Genomic DNA, 21233 nt, shown 5'->3' on the forward strand with positions numbered 1-21233 from the left:
GTATGTAAGCACTCTACAGATACCCAGGACTTTTGACTTACAGTATTAACTCCCACTAATCCAAGACAGGAGTGCTACACAGCAGAGATTTATAATTGGTGGTGTTTTATTATGTCACACAATAGATTAGCACTGTAGACTCATCATAATTGTGTGGAAAGCCAGCCCCAAGACCAACAGCACGTCTTATTCATTAAGAGATCTTTGATAACAAGAAAACATACACACATTCTAGATAAAGCCAAATAGCCAAACAAAAAAAGCAAGAAAAAGAAGGAGAAGAAGAAGAAAAATGGTCCACTGTCCAGATAACTCTAAATTAGGTATTCTGCATCAAGGCACAATAACATCAAGATGATTGGGTTTTTTAAATTTTTCAACTGGGTGCCTTGGCATCAAATGAGGCCCAAAGCATCATTAGAATAGCCTTCTAATCCAGATTTTTTTATTTATTTATTTTCCAGAAAGACATGTGCTTATGTAATGGAGGGCAACCTTGACCATGGTGGAGCTCATATATTTTCATGATAATAAAAATGAAACTCCCAGAATTTGATTCTACCTCATAAATATAAACTGTTTTCCTTTTTTTTCTCCAAAGAATTACTGTATGTTTGTCCTCTGCCACACAACATTTTAAATGCCATGAAAAAAAGTAAAAATAAATATGCAAGTCAGTCTTTTCAATGGAGACGTGATAAGGTAATAAGAATCTGAGCACTGGGTGTGGTGAAAAAAATAATGAATACTGTTATGCTGAAAATAAATGAAAAATAAATAAATAAAAATAAAATTATTTTTAAAAAAATCAAGCTTTCTCTCTCCTATCATACCAAAGAGAAGGTTGATCCAGAGGCAGGAAAGGATCAAACACATTGGGAATTACGTCATGTGGTGGGACAAAATCAACCACATGCCCTTTGCTAGTAAGTAATTATTCTTTCTGTTGCATCATCTCAACTGTTTTTGGAACATATCACTGAGGTTAATCCATCGTTAAATTTTGCAAACCTCAAAGCTCTACTGAATTAGTTTATAATATAAAGGAGAGATTCGATGAACACGATGGCTTCTTTCTCCTTTTGCTTTCATGTTCTGAAATCTTTTCTCTAGCGAAATAAAAAACAAATGACAAATAGGCTATACTCAGGTAGAGAAAATTGTTTTTGCCCTTTGAACATAGCTGATATTATAAATTGACTGTTGGCATAAACCACAAAGAAATTCTCATTTGAGTTCTACTGTAGAATATTGTCCCCACGGAAATGCTCTCAGCTCTTAATGAAATCAATAAAAAAATTGAATAGTGTAGTTTGTTCTTATATACGGTACTGCGCCTTCAGCAGTTCTGGAAATTAAGAGTGAAGTTACATAGCAGGTACGGGATGTGCAGAGTCCTGGGGCATCACTGGTTAGAAGATGAGTATTGGTCAGGATGAGGGAGGAGGAAGTGAAAGAAAGAGGACGGGACGAGACCTTCAATCCTTCTCTCTTGTTTTTCAAAATTACTGTCTTTCTCCATGTGTGAAGTGGGGTGGCAATGGTTTGGTTAGAATACCACAGCAGCTAAGCTGCTAAACTACAAAGAGCTCGAGTACAGAAGCTCGACAAACAAGGCTAGTCTCTTGCAGGGGTTTGAAGGAAGGGAAAGGGCTGTGATGGCAGAAAGCCTCACTCATGGGACTATTCACGGTCCTCATTCTTGTCTGCAAGTGCTCTGCCTCCCCTGAGTTTTGTCACAGCTGGGTTAGGGCCACATCCACAGTGGAGCTGTGAGGCTGGAAAGAGAGGAAGGAAAGGACAAGCAGGTTTCTTTGTACTTTCTTCACATGCCACACAATTCACCCATTGAGCGCACATCTCAGTGGATTTTGGTATAACTCATTATTCATTATCGATCTTTAAAATCGTGATAAAGTATATTGCTATGAACTGTAAGTGTCCTTCCAAAATTTATACGTTGAGATCTTAATCCCCGATGTGGTAATGTTTGCAGGTGGGACTTTTGGGAGGTGACTGGATTTGGATGATGTCATGGGTGGAGGCCCCAAGTGGGATCAGTGCCCATACATAAGGATGAAGAGCCCAGAACTCTCCCTCTTGGCCTTGTAAGGACACAATGAGAAGGTGACTGTCTACAAGCCAGCAAGTGGGTTCTCATCATGCTGGCACCTTGATCTGGGACTCGCAGCCTCCAGGACTGAGAGATACATGTGTGCTGCCTAAGCCACTACTGTGGTATTTTGTTACAGCAGCCTGAGCAGACTAAGACATGTATATATAACATAAAATTTGCATTTTAACAATTTTTAAGTAAAGTTCAATGGCACTAATCGCACTCACATTTTTGCGCAACCTTCACTACTATATTCCAAAACTTTTTCCTCAATAAGCAAATTTCTTGTAACCAAGAGATGTGAGCCTTGCCCACACCCCTTCCCATTACTTTCCATTGGCTGCAGCTGACCAGAAAGAGATAGGAGAGTAGTCCGAGGTCGGCAGCAGGTACCCAGCTAAAGCACTGGGCCCTCCAGTACTGAGAAGAAGAAGAGAGGAGGAATGCCTGGGGAAAACTGCAGTTCCCACTGAAGGTATTTACCTAAAACTTGGTCTTAGTCTCCTTGGGCTGTCATAATGAAATACACAGATTGGGTAGCTTAAAAACAAAGGAAAACATTCCCAGTTCTGGAGGCTGGAAGCCCAAGATCAAAGTCAGTGGGCAGATCCAGTGTCTGGCATGACCTGGATTCCTGGTTTGCCAATGGCCATCACCTCTTTGCATCCTTACGTGACAGAGAGCAGAGAGAGGAAGCTAGCTCACCCGTCTCTTCTTTTAAAGATGCTAATCCCATTTATGAGGGCCCTCATCCTCATGACCTATTTCTCAAAGACCCCAATCTCCAAACAGTATCACATTGGGCATTAGGAATTCATATGAATAGGGGCACGGGGACCTACACACATTCAGTCCATAACAAGTGCTCTGTTTTCTATAGAGGTCCTAGCGACATGCCCACTCATGAGCCATATCAGAGCAGGTCAATTTCCCTACACCCTCAAGTATTTTTATTGCAGTTTAATTTGTTTTTCTCCTATTCAAATGAGGTTCAGAATCTTCTCATGCATGTAAAAGTATTTGATCTTCTTTGCTAAAATTTTTCTTTTCATATCTTGTGACCATTTTTATGAGGTATCTCGTTCATTTTTTATGAATGGGGCACTTGGGTGGCTCAATGGGTTAAGCAACTGCCTTCGGCTCAGGTCATGATCTCAGGGTCCTGGGATCGAGTCCTGCATTGGGCTCTCTGCTCAGCAGGAGCCTGCTTCCTCCTCTCTCTCTCTCTCTGCCTGCCTCTCTGCCCACTTGTGCTTTCTCTGTAAAATAAATAAATAAAATCTTTAAAAACAAATTTAAAAAAAATTTGGGGGGGTGATAGGAAGCATTGTCCATTTTGGTCTATCAGATAAACTCCAAAAGATAATCTTTAGGGTTTGTATTGTCCTTTTAAGGAATGTTTGATGAGTCTTTATTACCAAACTAGCCCTTTTGGATATAATTCTTCATGTATATAAAACCACCAGTTACATTTATTATACAGAAATATTAAAAAGGGGAAATAGACTGTTGAGAAATTAGTGTATAATATATCCTAAACACATGTTTGTTGAATCACTGCATAGATAATGGATGGATGAAAACTAATTTACAATGGGGAGAAAAAAGTGTTGCTTATCAAGTCTATTTTCTTTTTGAAACAAAATTGATTATCAAATTGATATTATAACAGTTGGGAAGCTTTTGATTGAAAGAAAAAGAATGCCCAACTGAAAGTGAGTTTAGGATAGGAATTTTTTCTCTCCTATAGCAAGTGTGGACATAGGCAGTTCCAGTGTTGTTAATGCAGCAGTGAAATGAAGACATCAGGGAACAGGCTCTTTCCTCATTCTTTTTTTTTTTTCCCACCGTTTATTTATTTATTTTAGAGAGAGAGAGAGAGAGAGAGAGAGAGAGAGACAGCAAGCATACAGGGTGGGTAGGAACAGAGGAAGAGAATCTAAAAGCAGACTCCCCTCTGAGTATAGAGCCCAACACAGGACTTGATCCCAGGCCCCTGAGATCACGACCTGAGCAGAAATTGGGAGCCGCGCACTTAGTGGACTGAGCACACGAGCATCCTTCTTTCCCTGTTGTCTTGGTTCCTCAGCACATTGCCCTTCACCGTTCTTAAGACTGTGTCCACTCTGGTTATGAAATTACTACCTTTCAGACATCACATCCTCATCAACGGCATGAATGACAGGAAAAAGGGAGTTTCATTGTATGGAGAACTTACCCAGAACCCTTCCCTAGCACAGTTACTTATTTATCTCATTCACTAGCTGGGTCACACGCCCACCCCTGAACCAGTGATTGGCAAAGAGATGTGAGTCTGCCATGATGGCTTTAGAAAAATGATGGTTAATCTGCTAGGGGACTAACCTGCCTTCCCTGACCACACTGCTTCTTTCATCTGAACACATGTAGAGTTCTCTGTGTAAGGAAGAATAGGGGTAGGCAGGCAACCAACTTTGCATTAGTTATAGAATTTTCCAGAACTTTCTCTCTCTCTTTCTCTCCCTGGAGTGGAACAGGAGAGGGAGGATTTTCTAATAACTCTGGCTTTTTTACATTCTAGGAAGTGGTGAAGAACCATATTAGAGAATGATTGTTTTTTAGTTTTAATTTTATAGAACAGTGTTATTGTCCTTCCAGGTTCTTCTTGAGAAAAATATTGTGAAAACATGGAACTGGGGGACTTCAGTTTTTTCCTTTGGGAAAAGGGACTGTTCTGAGAAGGGAGGGCCCTACCACCTAGCAGGAGGGGGCAGGAGAGAGAGGGGCATTCAGAGAGAGAGGGGCACTCAGAGACTCCAAGAGCAGGGACCTCTGACAGTGACCTTCAAATGTTCCTTTTTACACTGAAATGCCCCTTTGACTTCAAGCGTTCAGTAACTCTTGTCAACTGCATCTCAATGTCAATTTCATATTAGCCATACCTTGTGTAAGGACAGGAGTGTGGGAGCTGGTAAGGAAAAGCTGTCTGAATAAACACTCTCAGGCTAGCAAGAAACATCCGTCCAGAATAGACAAATTCACAGAAGCTATAAGTAGATTCATGATTGCGGGGGGGGCTGCGGGAACTGGGGAGGAATGGCTAGTGACTTCTAATGGGGACAGGATTTCTTTATGGAATGATGAAAATGTTCTAATGGTACTAGTTGTATGATTCTAGAAACATACTAAGGACTATTGTAAACTTAAAATAAGCAAATTTTATGGTATGTAAATTATATTTCAATAAAGTTATTTGCTTTGTTTTTTTTTGTTGTTGTTTGGTTGGGTTTTTTTGTTTTGTTTTTTTGTTTTGTTTTGTTTTGTTTTGTTTTTTTGGTGATCCACACAGCAGCTGGGAGCAAGAAGTAATGAGCTCCCTGAGCATATTCAGTGAATCCTCAGAAACACAAGCGAAGGTCTGGACTTCCCATGGTTATATTCAAGGTGAAGAATAAGTGATTTTATATGAATGTTATGAGAGAGATTGACCCAAAAGGCTGGGTAGCCTGGGGATTCTTCATACTTTGCTTTTCAACAGCTCTGTGGGTTCCTTAGGGTTCACAAACAGAAAAGGATTTATACATACACATACATACAGGTTGTTCTAGAAATAAAGTTGTATCTTCTTCCTTTTGGAGGACAGCAGGAAAGAATTAGGGACAGAGTCAGGGTCCCCACTGAGTCGCAGTATCAATAGACACCATAGCTGCTCACCACTACTCCCACTACCACCAGTCCAGCCCCATGATGTCAGACTTCACGCTCCTCACCAAGAAGAGCACAACAGGAAACTTAGTGGTCCTGAAGCCAACTACCTGTGTTCACATGTGAATCAAGATCTGTAGGTTACCAGCTCAGGGCAAGTTACTCAGCATCTCCCTGCCTCAGTTCACCCCTTTATATGATTGGGATAATATCAATGCCAACCTCTAGGGGTGATGTGCAAATGAAATGGGTTGGTACTCGTAAGACACTTAGAACCTCACCTAGCAAATAGGAAGCACTAAAATAAAGGCATCAGTAGTAGTATTGTAACAGTAGGCAGTACATGAATTCTTCCAATATCTGGTGAATTTGTGAAGCATGAATATGGGAATCCACTGAATGGTAAACTGAAGAGAAAGACGGAGGCAGCATAGGTGGTTTGAGACAGTGGGAGAGACACACGTGTTAGAGCATCATTTGCAAGAGATCAGGGATCCAATCCAATCCAATCCAATTTGCAAGAGATCATATCCAATCCTTAATGGTGTACAGGGCATCAAGGATTGTGTGGTGAAAATTCAAAAACAAAACCAAAAGCAACAAATGAAAAACCTCTCTCTTGGTCCTTACTCTCCCTGTTGGCTGAGAATCGTTAATTTATGTTTGTGTCACTTGGGACTCTTTGGGTGGCAAGTGGCAAAAATCCCAGCTTGAAATGACATAAGCAAATAATGACAGCAACAAAAGGCTTTGTTGCATGGAACCGACAATCTGAGGGACAGTGCTAACCTCAGTGAAATCTTAACTTCAGGGCCACTTGGGGTCACCAAAACTGTTTCTCTATCTCCTCTACCTGTCTCGTCTACTTGGACTCTGTATTGTTTGTTTTCCATTATACCTTTTCCTTGTGGTGAGATGGTGACAGCAAATGTGCCCCTATTCCACTCCATACTCCTAGGTTCAAGTCCAGTAAGAAACAAATATAAGTAAGTCTTGCCAAAAGTATCCTTGCACTGCATCAGCTCTGACTGGTCCCATCACCATCCTGAATGAATTATGCTTACAAATGGAGAAAATGTTTTGATTGGATTGGCGGGAGTCACACACCAAGCAGAATCAGAAGTACTTGTTATGAGTGTAAAGGGTGGTGAGGGGTGTGGCCAGGGAAAACATACCAGATGGGATAATGAAGTCCAGCCTGGCAGACTGACTGTGGTCTCTAGAGACAGAGGCAACAGATGATGAGTCAGATCCACAACTATCCCTTAGAGGTTAACATGAAAGTTATGGGTTCCATAGCAGGTAGTTGGAACAGGGTAGAATAAAACCGAGAAGTGGAAGAAGTTTCTGTTATACAGAAGGGAAGCACCCCCAAGGTGTTGAAGGGGGGATTGATACTAAAGACAGCTGTCACGACATACCAGTCCGAATGCACAGTGACTCTTTGCTCTTGGATGTTTGTATTTTCTTTTGGAACCTTCCTCAGAATGTCTAACTTCCCTTCAAAACTTCTGTCTTTACAGAAATGGAGCAGGCTTTTTAAAAGTCTTTAGGCAGGACTTCTGGTTTCAGCTCTAACATGTAAAGAGTTTGAAACTTGTAACTCTCATTTCTACAACTAGGAAAAAAAGATCAATCAATGGAAAATAAATGATTTTCTAGGACCCATGGGAAAGCTGAGGTTGCAGGGTGAGCTGCCAGCCCCAAATCTGGAGAGACAGGCAAATCCAGGAAGTTACAGCAGACTTTACCTGGAGCAGAAGCCACTGGAAATGTAAACTGATAAAGCCACTTAAATAGTAAATATTATTAATTCCTACAGACTGAATATGAACTATCATGATAGTGAGAAACACCTGAGGGTCAAGTTGGGGGGGGGCACCCATATTCCAAGGGTTTGACTTCCAGGAATCCTTGGCACTCTGGCAGAGGGAGGAAAAGGGTAATTGCGAAATAGGCCAGAGTGTTCTCGGAGCAAAGGCCTACTCACCAGAGGCAAAGACTTACCAGAGCCTTATCCCATCCCAGGGGAAGGTTTTCTCCTTTGTCCCCCTGTAGGCCCCTCTGGCCTTCCTGTCTCATGTAAGGGCAGAAAAAAGAAAAGACTAAGAAACACTCAGGAAGGTCACAACCCGGGACCTAAACTACTAAGAGTCCAAGATGTAATAATAAGATTGTAGAACACTTTTCCTCCCCTACCATTTACCAGCACAGCAACATGACTCCTGTATAAAAAGAGTGGATGAGAGTTGAAAGCTCTGAGGTGCATCAAACTGTAAGGAGGAAACCCCAAAACAACAAGGAGATAAAAGCAAGGACACCAGAAGAATTTGGAGCCTCTGACACCCACGGTTTCAGCAAACATTAAACAGAGCACCTTGTAGCCATATTAACATGAAATCTCACACTAGAAGTTGATTTACTTCAGGTCCTGCTACCCCATACATCATCAGGCTTTCAAAAAAAAAAAATCATAAGGCATATTAAACAGCCAGGACAAAAATGGGTCTCAACAGACAATGCAAGCATCAGAACCAGACTCAGATACGACACAGGCTTTGGAATGATTCAACAGGGAATGTAAAATAACTATGACTAATGTGCTAATGGAGCTAATAGTAAAAGTGGACAATATATGAGAGCACCTGGGTAGGTTAAGCAGGGAGATGGAAACTCTTAGAACCAAAAGGAAATTCTAGAAGTTTCTAAAAGCCAAACATTGTGACAGAAGTGAAGAATGAAGGGTGCCTAGGTGGCTCAGTCGATTGTGTCTGCCCTAGGTTCAGGTCATGATCCCAGGGTCCTGGGATCGAGACCACATTGGGCTTCTTGCTCAGTGGAGAGCCTGCTTCTCTTTCTGTCTGCAGCTCCCCCTGTTTGTGCTAGTTCTCCCCCCACCCCCCGACCCAACAAGTATATAAACAAAATCTTAAAAAAAAAAAAAAAAAAAAAGAAAGAAAGAAAGAAAGAAATGAAGAGTGCCTTTGATGGAAAAAAAAAAAAGAATGCCTTTGATGGGCTCATCAGCAGACTGGACACATCCCAAAAAAGAACCAGTGAGCTTGAAGATAGGTCAATAGAAACTTCCCAAACTAAACTGTCAGTCAGTCGAGGCCTTCTTAGTCTTACCCAGCTTTGTCTGCATGAAGTATTGCTGTTAATCACAGAGATGACAAGGCCCTCTGACAACACGGGACCACCTTTGTAGGATGGGTAATCTTGCAGAAGTTTAGGACCCTCATTGAGCAGCTCAGCCACTCACGGTAGTGCATACACACACACACACACACACACACACACTGGCACATTCTGGGCAATGACTCCCCCCAGTGTTTCCATCTATGACTCAATTAAGAATAGAGGGCTAGACAGCATTTAGAGGACAAGGCCAGCAGGGAAGGGAGCATTGAGGTCTGTGTGACATCATGCTGTGTTGCACAGGCAGGTTCCAGTCAATAACTGGCAAGTGAGTGTGTGAGGAGTTGATAGAGGAACAGATTGTCCAGGCAGGGATCAAACACCCAATTACATGCAGGGTGAGGGCATAAGCTCAGAGAAAAGGAGACTCCACCTCATCCAAAATGGGGCAAAATTCCAGGTCAGTCAAGCAACAGTGGTGACTTCTAGTTGAGTTCCTCCCACTGTAATATCTTGGAGTGCCTCAGAAATTCCCTTCCTGACTCAAGGCCTTGGCAGAGCCCAAAAGTCAGAGTGGACCTGCATCTGTTAGGTGGACGTAAGTGCTACTGCCAATAGAAGAAGGATTTAGAAGCCAGGCAAGGCCTGCCTCTGCTCATGTCCTCCTGTGCCTCAGCTCCCTGCACTGACTCGCTTTCTGACCTGCCTTTGGACTTGTTTTCTTTAACCATCAAGAGACTCCCAAGCTTGGCCCAAACCAATGGATGTGACAGAACTTCCACTTTTGATCTTCCTGGGCTTTTTCCATCCTTGCACACTCCCCACTGTCCCCTCACAGTGTCTGTGATGGTTACTTTGATGTGAGAACCTGGCCAGGCTGTGGTGCCCAAGTATTTGCTCAGAGAGTAGTTTAGTTGTTACTATGAAGACATATTTTAGATGTGATTAACATTTACAAGGTGTAGATTTTGAATAAAGGAGAAAGTCCTCCAGGAAGTGAATGAGCCTTGTCTAATCAGTGGAACTTCAGCTCAAAGACTGGGGTTTGCAGAAGCAGCAATTCTGCCTCAAGACTGTAACATAAAAACCCAGAGTTTCCCACCTGCCAACCTGCCCTACAGATTTTAGACTTTCCAACCCCCACATTTGCCAACTCCCTAATCTCCTTTTCTCTGAGATGATAGATAGATAGAGATATAATCTCTTTGATTCTACTTATCTATCTATACACACACATCTTCTTGGTTCTGTTTCTCTGGAGAACTCTGATACAATGTCTCTACAGAGACAGGAAAGAGTTCACCTATTTTCAATAAATGCAAACCCACATTTTTGGCCTAAAAGGAATTTTTTTTCCATGAAAAACAACCATGCTCTCCATTTCTCTGACAATGGTATTAACAAAAATATATATCCTTTATTTAACTTTGCTGCTTTTCATTCTCTGCTTCACAGAGGTGCAACAGGTTGTGGTCTCCTGGCACGTGGGTGTCAACATTAATTCTTATTTTTAAGGAAGTTGTAATAACCCTCACCAGCCATTTTTAACTGCAGACACACGAGGGCTCCTACATCTCCAATGGCTTGGAGAGGTACCTGTGGAAATGAGGAACTGCCTGGACCACCCGTAACCCAGCACCAATCACGTTGCCACATCACACTTACTCATAGGCTTGTGGAGTCAAACTGATGAAGCTGAAACTTCCATTTTTGACGCTGCCTTTTGTTTCATTTTTTGAAAAATGAAGAAAAATATAGGATACTACCATCTGAGCATCTCAGGAACATGCTGGCAAATAATAAAAGTGCCTTGTCTCAAGTTACCTCTCTGGAGGATTCCCTCTGGGTGCACTCTCCTATTACATCTCAGGCACCATGTTCACTGACGTCAGCAGTGGGAGGCTTTCATTGTGCCACCTGAGACAGTATTTTGTTTTACTATATAATGGTTTTCTTGACTGGAAAATGAGACTGCCCTTGTGGTGGTTGGTGTTGTTTTAAAGTAAACTGCCCCGTTAATTGAAGAACTTCTCCATGAGGTGGCCCCCTACATAGCAACAGTAGAACATAAATGTGCCTGAAACAAATTTATAACACTTTGTCTTTTAGCAGAGAGGCTCATACTTTATTTTGACAAATGTAAGATAGAAAAATATCATAAAGTGAATATAGCAGTTGCTGTTTTTGTAACAGGTTTGGGATGGGCAGTGTGACTCGAAAGAGCTAGTTTAACGGGACGGATTCACTTCTGTTTGGGCTTCAGTTAATACCGAATTATTGTTCAGCCTTTGCATTTGCTTGAAAGAATATTGGACACAGTAAAACTGGCTTTTCAAAAGGTTACGGCATTCAATAATAAATATTATAAAGCAATGAACCCAAACAACCTTTAAAATAGTTTTATAATTACTAAAAACCAGCTTTAAACTTCGGGTTTAAAGTTAAGAACTCATATATTCAAAATACCTTTAACATTTTCTACCAATATACAATAGAATAATAGAATACTTTTTTTTAAGTGAAGAAAAATCAGAGCAAACATATTTCAGATGACTACAAACAGTAAACATCAATCCAGTGTATATATATGTCTATATACAGATGTATATAGATGTCTACATGTATACAGATGTATATAGACATATATATGTATATATATTATTTCAATAATATACTCTTGCCAGCTGGCTATAAAAACTGTAGCTCTACTATCACTGAAGATGTACCTGGGTCCTCTTTGAGCTTTTTAAATGCGGGCATCCTGTCTATGCTCCATCTTTGGAAGGGGTGGACTGAGGAATTCTAAGTACATGCAGATATTTGGTTACGGTTCTAAAGACATACAATTCGTGTGCCAGGAGTCTGCAGCCAGAACCGCTGCTTTCCCTCATTAAGCACCTTCACATGCTTTTGTCTCTGTGATGCCTCAGGTAAGCTCACGCTAAATAATTCACACGGTGCTTATGCTGTTACTGTCAGTCTGTTACAGCTTCCTTCTTTGCTTCCCTTCCCCACTCCTCAAGGAATAAAATCAGGCAGCCCCTCATTAAAATACAGTATCTCTAACATACAAAATAAGTGTATGTACATATATACATACATGCATTTCCTTTTCAAGGACTGGGTAACTCCTCATTTTCTATCAAATAATCCTTCTTCATGTACTTGGTTCCCCTAACTAACCTCCACACTTGGAGGTAAGCATCCTTCAGTGACCTCTTGCTCACTTCCTCTGGGGCGGCGGCTGTGTTGTGTGAGCTCCTAGCCACCAGCGGGCCTCCTCTGGGGCTGCCCCTTGCCTCTTGCCCACTCTTCTGAGTGGAGCCACCTGCTGCCTTGCCACCTTCTGACCCGCCATTTCCATCCTCCGCGGGCAGCTCCTCCATGACGAATGGCAGCTGATCTCCACTTGGCTGTGCCTCCTCTCCCGCCCGCTGCGTCTCTAGGTCCTCGTAGTTGCTTTGCTTTCTGGTCTCCAAGAATTTGGCCACGCAGTAAATGATGGAACCCAGGGTGTTCACCACCACCCCGGCAATGAACAGAGAGGTGGGCTCCACATCGCTGAAGGCCACCATGCCCACTGTGATGGTGGCGATGCTCTTCACCACACCCACGAAGCTGGTGGTCACCGCCGAGTTGATGTAGGTGCAGTGCAGCGTGGTGAAGTTCATGGCGCAGCCGATCAAGATGCAGGCCACGAAGATGCAGACCATGGCAGGGTCCTTCCAGCCAGGGAAGGTCCAGGCGTGGATAGAGTCGGTGCTGGCGAAGGAGCAGACGACCAGCAGTGGGGTGGCGGACACGGCGATGACGTACTGAGCGGTCAGAGGCCCGTGCTCTGTGTCGGCGCTGGCCTTCTGGATGAGCACCAGGTAGGCGGCGTGCACCAGGACTGCCAGCACGCCCGTAACGTACCCGATGGGATCGCCGGTCAGATCGCCCGCTCCTGGAGCGCCCCAGGAGAACCGCGGAGCCAGGGCAGGAAGGAAAAAGAGAAGACAGCGGGTTGGCGAGGGTGGGTATTACTGGGACTGACGAGTAGGGTTGGGGAGTAGAGAGGGTTCGCGTCCCAGCTCTGCCCACGGGTATAAAAAGAGCCAAGTTCAGCCAATGCCCAGTTCCAGGTATAATCGGTGGCGCCTTCCGGGCCATATCCTGGGGCACCCTTTCTAGTTCTGTCCAAGAGAAAGGCCCGGGAAAGCACAAGTGCCCCCGGGGTAGGCATGGAGGTCACCCAGGCTCGTGGTACCCTGGCCTTCTCCGTGGTGTTCCGGAAGAAGAGGGAACCCCAGCTAGTCTCTTCTAACCCCGGGGCGGGCTGGGCGCCGAGCGAACGTGTCTCTCTCTCTCTCTCTCTCTCTCTCTCTCTCGACCCTTCTCCCATTCCCGCCGGCTCCCTCTGGGTTCAGTCCTGCAAGCTCAGCTCTCAAGTGGGGCTCAATCCGCCTTCTCAGCACCTCACGCGGCGCCAGAGACCCCCAAATTAGCCTCCGCGGCTCAAGCTTGGTTTCCATTGTCCCTCGTCCCCCATCACTCCAGCACCGCGTGACCCGGGGAAGTTCACGGCCCCCCTTCTTCCGACTCAGCCTGGGGGCTCCAGTTCCCAGGCTCTGGAGGCTCCCCCACCCCTCCTGGAGGGAGCAAGGGAAATCGGGTGGAGGAGAGGGGAGATTGGGGGAGGGAGGGAAGGGAAGGCGGAGAGGGAGATACCGGTTTAGGCAGGGGCGGGGGTCGGAAGCCTGGACTGGGGGGGAGGGGTGCGCTCTGAAGGAGGAGGTCGGAGTGCTGGGGAAGGCTCCCGCTTGGTCTCAGAAGTCCCGTTAGCGAGGCGAGCACTCTCATTCAAGCCTTTCTCTGCCTTCCATCTGGAAGTGAGGGCCTTGCACTAAGTGATCCCCGCCATCTCTGTCGGGTGGGGTACGGTGGGTCGGGGGTGGGCGCGGGTCCCGCTCACCTGCCAGGGCGGCGCCGCAGGTGGTGATGAGCACGGCCGCGAGCACCCCGGGCGAGGGCGCGCCGTTCTTGAGCACCAGAACGCCGATGAGCATGGTGACCAGGGGCAGGCAGCGCTTGAAGACCACGTACATGGGCAGGCTGAGGCCGCGTAGGGACCAGAGCGTGAGGCTGGACTGCAGCGTGGAGAGCACTGCGACCCCCGCGAAGGAGCGCGCCAGGCTCAGGCCGAAGGGGGGCACGGCGATGAGCCCCAGGCGCCGCAGCAGCTCCAGGCTCAGCGCCGCCGTGGAGCTGGTCAGGCACTGCACCAGGGTCAGGAAGGAGAACTGGTAGCGGCTGATGAGGAACTTGAGCAAGATGTTGAGGGAGCCGGAGAAGACCCCATGCGCGATAGCCACCGAGATGCCCAGCACGCGGCCCCGGCACAGATGCCGCATCGCGCCTGCCGCGCCGCACCCGGTGGTGGCGGAGCTCCGGGACCTGCGGGAGGAGAGCGGGGAAGAGAGCCGCGAGCGGCAGAGCGAGGGCGGCGGGGGTGACCGCCCAACCCCGCGGCGAAGGGCAAGGGGCGCCGGCTCGCTGCAGAGGGCACCTCCAGCCAGGCGTCCTCGCGGCTCCGCGGCTCCGCGTCCGACTGCCCCGCAGCTCCCGGGAGGCAGTGATGAGGGCGGGGGACTCCGAAAAGTGGCGGGGCGGGGGGGCTGGTCTGAGAGGAGTGGCGGGAAACCTAGCGACAGCGATTTGTAAGTATGTGACGAGCTGCGATGGGTTGCGTCCCGCGCGGTTTCCCAGTCAGGGCGGACGCTGTGCACCTGGAAGCCCGGGCAGCTGCAGCTAGCGGGACCCCACTCGCACCTCTCCCGCACCCCAGCGCCCATCCAGGCGGGCTCTCCGGGCGCCCTCCCCTCTCCTACCGCAATGTCAGCCGCTCGCGCTGGCCTCTTCCTTCCAGCTCCGAGCCCAGGAGAGCGGGGTGGGGGATCCCGGGCACAGCTAAAGATTGTGGAAACAACAGCGCTCCAGGGTCGAGCTTATTAGCGGCAACAAGTGACAGCACCCTCCGCCCCAACCTTGCCCCTCCCTTCTGGAGCTTCAGAGGCTTTTCTGTCCGCCGCCCCTACTGGCACAGCCGCAGGACCTTGTCCAGCTGCCCGATCGGAGAGGGGGAAAAGTCGGTGCCAGAGGGCTGCGGGGCTTCCTGATGCTTGGGCGCCCGCGCCCTCATATTGGAGAAACCAACAGCCCCAGGACGCCTCCCCGGCGTGCTTTAGGACGCCAAGGCTGGCCTCTTCCCTGTCGCGGGCAACACGCTCCCCAGTCCGTGCGCTTTTCAGGGAGGCAACTGGGATGACTCGCGTGGCTCTGGGGGAGTTTCGGGGGTGGGGGCTCTGTGGCCCTGCCGGACTGCGGAGCCTGGGACACACGTTCCAAGTGGGGTAAGGATGTGAAATAAGCATAAAAGCAAAAGCTAAAGTCTCTGGAGGGAGAACCTTCCACTGATCTGGTGGATCGCGGGGGCGACAGTGCCCCAGAGGTGGGCGGGGAGCGACTGGCCACGCTAAGACTTGCAGGGGGGTGCGTTGCCGGGAGGGGTGGGGGAGGGCGTAGCGTGGGCAGGAACTCCCGGGCAAGACCGCGCCGAGACTAGGTGTAGCTTTCTCTGGAACCTCTGGAACCGACCGCAGCCTGCCGGGCTGTCGTTGGCGGCTTTGGGGAGCAAAGCCTACCTCTTACCCCCCGGAGCCCCTGCAGGACTTGAGAGCTGTTCACCTGCATCTGGCTAAAAGAAAAAGGAAATTCTTATTTTCTGCGTGCACAAAGCTTCTGTGACCCTTCGGTCTGAATTTCGTTCCCTGGAAAGTAAAGCCCGGACGCGGCAACTCAGCAAAGGGGTTCGCTCAGCCGAGGACGCAGCTAAAAGCCAGACACATTCAGTTTTCGCGTTGCTTTAAAATTATGGACTTGGCCAGGGTTTGGGAGCGAGGAAGAGAGCTTGAAATTGCTGCGCACCACCGCTCCCTTCCGTTCACTTTTCCTAGCCACCCACTCCCAAGGGGATCCCAACCTCCTAACCCTTATCTGCTGCACGAACTAATATACACGAACCGTTTCTTTAGTGATTGTTTTGTTTTCTCTGCGACACTTCCAGCCCGGATACTGAAGCAGCGATTATTTTTACCAGAGCAGAAAAATAATTTCCATCAGGGACTAGCAGCATCACTGCAGTCCTTATTCAGGGCCAGCTTTGCATGTGCTGGGAGATCATGTTGGTGGGAGAGATCTAGGTTTCAACCAGTCTGGCCCATGGCCTAGTAGGGCCACCTCCCTGCCCCCCTCAGGTGGACACTCAAGAAAATGTTTGCAAATGGCTCAGTGTGTCAGCTTTCCAGGAATAACACTGGAAAGCAATCTACCAAACCCCGGGCTTCTAGTTCCCTGGGAAATTCTTTGTTTTTGTTGCTAACAGCTATGGTTACACACTGTTGGCTGGTTCATGGACTCTGTTTTTCAAGTGATGTTCTCTCTTTAGGAAATGGGGTCTTAAGTAACGTTACATGTATGTGTGTAGTATAAGCATATAAACAAAGTATAATCAGATTATTAAGAAACTTGAAGATTAACTTTTCAAAGAAATCAGCAAATAACAGATCTCTGCTTCTGGGGACCATTCCAATAAAAGCCACCTTAAGTGAACACAATAAAGAACTGTCTGCACAGACCTAGTTTTGGAATGATTCATTTCTGCCAGCAATATAATTGCTTCCATTTGTGATCCTAACATTAGGTAAAAGATTTGGGGCTGATTCAGCTATCTTACCCTTCTCATTTAGGCAAGAAAATTTAGCTTAATACTGGAAACCTACATTGGCATGAAACAATTAATTTTCTCCACTTTATTGCATATAATTCTTTTCCATTAGGGCTTTCATTTAAAAAAATTAGTACCATCTCCCACACCAATTACTAGATAAGCCCTTAAAGAAAAATGGGAAAAACAAGAATACTATGTTTAGCAAGGTTAATTGAACAAGAATGTAGATCTGAAGGTCAAAAAGCTATTTGACCTACTGGTATCAAGCTCCATTATCTTTGGAGCTACTTAATACATATTGATGGCATTAAGTAAATCCTTTAGTTCGTTCATTTGGCAAATATACAGTGAGTATTTGGGGCCAGGCAGGTGGTTAGCCATGGAGAATTCAAAGATGAGCACTCATCTCAGTTCTTAGGGGTTCACAGGTGGAGGTGAGGCAACACAATGATCCTTATGCTACAGTGGGGCCTCCTGTCAGAAACAGGGGAGCAACAAAGAGGACAATAAAATCAGCTTTCTCAAGACATCCTGGAGAAGGAAATATGGTCTTCTTTCATTATTTTTAATTGCAAACATAACCCATTCTTATTATAGGATGTAAAAAGAAACAAACTTTAGAACAGTAACTGAACATGCTAACTTCAAGATCCCTCACCCCCAACCCCACACCAACTTTACTACACAGAGCTGGCTCCTGGTGCAAACCTTTAAGTTCTTCTTACATATCTATGTATACATAATAATCCCCCTTTAAAAAAATGATAAAATTAGGATATCTACCTATTTGTGTATAATTTACTATTTTAAAAAGCATATTGTGGTGGGTTAGCCTCCAAGATCCCTGCTTCCTCGTAGTCACACCTTTGGTCAATCCCTCCTACGTTGCACCAGGGCCGGTCTGTGTGACCAATAAGACAGCAGAAGTGATGGCGTTGCTTGCTAAGATTAGTTTATAAAAGACTGAAGCTTCCATCTTGAACTTTCTGTCAGCTCAGCCTGGAGGAAGCCAGATGCCATATTATAGAGACACTCAGGCAACCTGTGTAGGGTCCCACATGGTGGGCGCCTGCTAACAACCATGTGAATGACTTTGGAAGCTGATCCTTTAGCCCCAGTGGAGCTTCGGATACCTCCAGCCCCAGGTGACAGCTTTCCTGTCCTGTTCATGAAAAAACTGGAGTCAGAACCACTCAGCTAAGTCACCCTTGGGTTCCCGACCTATGGAAACTCTAAAATAAATGTATGTTATTTTAAGCTGCTATGTTTTGGGGTGCTTGTTATATAGAAATAGGTAACTCATACACCTATTGATAACAATGTATTTATTTTCATGTCAGGACACATAGTTCTACCTTATTCTTTTTGATGATTATTCCACAGTATAACCTTTCTTCTGTAGACAGGCATCTAGATGTCACCAAACAATGATGTAATGAATACGCTTGGACATTTGTTCTTACATTCTCTGTACCTATTTGGGGTGGGAGCATACAGACAGAGAATCTAGAACTGGAACTGCTGAGTCATTTAAATCTTCACTGCCAAACTGCCTTCCAAACAGGTGTATAACAGTGCTCTCCCTGTGCTTTTTTAAAGATTTATTTATTTATTTTAGAGCAAAAGAGAGCATGAACATGGAGGGGGGTGCTTTAGCAGGGTTGGGGGGGGCACAAGGAGAGGGAGAGAGAAACTCAGGCAGGCTTCCCTCAAATGCAGAGCCTGCCCAGGGGATTCATCCTACCACCCTGAGATCATGACCTGAGCTGAAATCAAGAGTTGGACACTCAACCAACTGAGCCAGCCTGGAGCCCCAACAGTGCTCATGTTAACTTAATATTATCAGTATTTTAGTGTTTGCCAAACTGATAAGCAAAAGAACAAAAAACAAACAACCCCCCCTCAAAATGCCAAACCAAACAACAACAAAAACAATGGACTCTCATTTTACTTTGCATTTCTTTGTGGCCTATTAGACAAAGTCTGGGCACTATTTTTGAAGGGTTCTAAACATTTGCGTTTTTACAGCTGTTAACTATCTATTGATATCCTTTGTCCACTTTTATGTTTGGTCATTTTAAGTGATTTTTAGAGAGCTCTTTATAAATTATGGCTATTAATTTGTTACATATGTTGCAAATATAGCTTCCACTCTATCTTAGCTTTGCTAATGGTATATTTTGCTATTTTAATTTTTGTATGTTGTAATCTTTTTCTTTAGTCATTTCTCATAACTTTCAAATGAGGGATAAGAATTTGTCAAAACAATGTATATCTGAAACCAATGTAACATTTTGCATCAACTATCCTTCAAGCAAAAAGAAATAACAATTCAGTGAGTCAAGAGCAGGGCAAACCAGGAAGTGGACTACCTTGGACAAAGAAATGAAAACTTGCATTATTTTTACGGGGAGTCTGTGAACACAGCCATGTTGTGGACCACAAAGTTGGTCATCACGTGGAGGGAAGCAATGCTGCTGAGAGAGGCAGGGGCTAGCCCCAAAGGACTGCAGCTGTCTGATTAAAGAGCCTGAAATTTTCCTATAGGTGATCCTATATGCAGAGTAAGGTTTTACACTCAAATTGATGTAATCAGATCACATTTTTAGATCTGTCTCCAACAGGTGTGTTGGGGAGGATGGCTCCAAGGGCACAAAACTAGAAATAGACCCCTCATTTAGGAAGGGACTGTCTGCTGGGATCGTCCAGAAAAAAACTTAATAATGGCTTAAACCAGGGCAGTGGTGGTTGGATTAAAGGGAGGAGACAGAATGGAGACATATCGGCAGGGCGGGGGGTGGGGGGAGTTCAAGGGGCAGGACTTATGTGATGCGTCTTGGAGTAGAGAGGTGGGCAAAAGGGAAGGAACAAGAATGGTATTTAAACCTTTAGCTTGAGCCCCTGGGTAGACAGTACTGGCAACGAATGAGAAAGCATTGGCCAGAGGAGTCCATTAGGGAGCAAGACCAGTGTGTTTTAGAAGAAAATGAGCACAAAGGCTATGGGAGAGCTGGGTGGGGGAGGCAGGAGATAGATATTTGGAAGGTTTCAGTAAATATATGGAAGTAAAAAATATGTCTCACTCAAGAAGAGGCCTGCTAAGAAATTAATGAGTTCTTTTTGGGAAGAGCCAAATGCTAGCCAAGTTGGTCAGTTATAAAGTGCAAGAGGTATAAGACACAGTGGGCTCCCAGCCTGGATCTTCTTGGGGTGACATACCTTGGTAGGGTCGCTCCACACCCAGGGTCAGCTTCTTAGCAATTTAGACTTCAGATCCAATCACAGCAGATTCATATTCCAGCTCTATATTTGTTGGCTCCTAGACTCCTGAGAGCCTTCTTCTTTGTCTGCAAAACTGGGAGGGCTTCCTTGCAGGGACATTATATAAATCAAAAGGAGTAACATACAGAAATCATCTCCCATTGTGCCCAGATCACAGAAGAAGTTGGGGGAGGCAGGCAGGAGGAAAGCTAAGAGCTCACTGGCCAAGAGACCAATGATGCCCTGAAGCTGCTTGGCTTGGGAACTACGAAGAATTTAAAAATCTTCGGAATTCTCTTCCAGGAGAGAATCCAGCACCTTGCCTTCTAGTTTTCCAATCCTAGCCCCAGGGAACCCACTGGATAAACATTTCACCCACACTCTTTCATACTGAGGAACTCCAAGAACCTGAGTTAAGTATTACGGAGTTAGGGTTCCAGACGTCTCTCACGTCCTCAAAATTGAGGGGGGTAGTGGAAATCAAGAGAGATGTTAGTTTTTAAATCACAAGTATATGTTTCGAAAGATACATGATAGATTATTTTAATAAAATCTCTGGCATTCTCAAAGGAAAGTAAGTAATTTTGTTTCATTGTAAATGGGCCCTGGGTGAGGTCTTTTTTAACAGTCTGTGATAAATCCAGCTGCTAGAAGACCCCCACTGGGAACCTGCTTTTACTGAACTGCGTTTGCTGTGATGCCTCTTGTTCTGGAAGGAACCGAGAAACAGCTCCATTGGCCTTATCATCATGACAGCCCTAAGGATGTCTCCGACCATGTGATCCTTACATTATACTCATGTTATGACAGTTGTATCCTCTCCCAAAACAGTTTGTATTGATTGGTCTAAGAACTAAAAAGAGTTGTACTTTTTCCTGAGTGCATTCACTCATGAAACAAAAATTTCTTGACCAGATGTGGTACTAGGGCCACGCCTGCGACAGGACAAAGTCCCTGCTGTTAGGTCTTGGGGGCTGAATTGTGTACTCAACCAGGCTTCCCATTTTTGCTGCTGGGAGCAACTTTCTAGGACTCTGGGGCACAGATGTTCAAGTCCCACTCATGGCTTCACTTTCTGCTCCTTTTGTTTTATCTCTTATGTGGTCCTGTTTTTGTATGTTGTAAGCTGTCAATTTTTCTTTTTCTGGGACAAATAGACAAATATGTAATGTAAATACATACATACAACAATATACATATATTCTAATTTTTGTTGCGTTATTACACATATATTTTGCTCTTTAAAATTCTCAAAAACTTGTTAAA

At 45.4% G+C, this 21233-nt stretch overlaps 1 protein-coding gene across 2 annotated transcripts; it reads right to left on the minus strand.

Annotated features, from left to right (window-relative positions):
* Positions 1-10855: 10855 nt before the first annotated feature.
* Positions 10856-15216, minus strand: SLC35D3 (solute carrier family 35 member D3). 2 transcript variants are annotated; one of them, XM_032339405.1, is made up of 3 exons: positions 14809-15216; positions 13893-14374; positions 10856-12884 (listed from the first exon to the last, which is right to left on the minus strand). In XM_032339405.1, exons 2-3 carry the CDS (start codon positions 14329-14331, stop codon positions 12052-12054), a joined length of 1272 nt encoding a protein of 423 aa, XP_032195296.1. In that variant the 5' UTR covers positions 14332-14374; positions 14809-15216; the 3' UTR covers positions 10856-12051. The 2 variants fall into 2 exon arrangements, with proteins under 2 accessions (XP_032195296.1, XP_032195295.1); XM_032339404.1 differs by having other exon boundaries at positions 13893-15214.
* Between the last annotated feature and the right edge of the window lie 6017 nt (positions 15217-21233).

The sequence above is a fragment of the Mustela erminea genome, chromosome 4 (genome assembly GCF_009829155.1).
Source record: "Mustela erminea isolate mMusErm1 chromosome 4, mMusErm1.Pri, whole genome shotgun sequence".
In the NCBI taxonomy this organism is placed as follows: domain Eukaryota; kingdom Metazoa; phylum Chordata; class Mammalia; order Carnivora; family Mustelidae; genus Mustela; species Mustela erminea.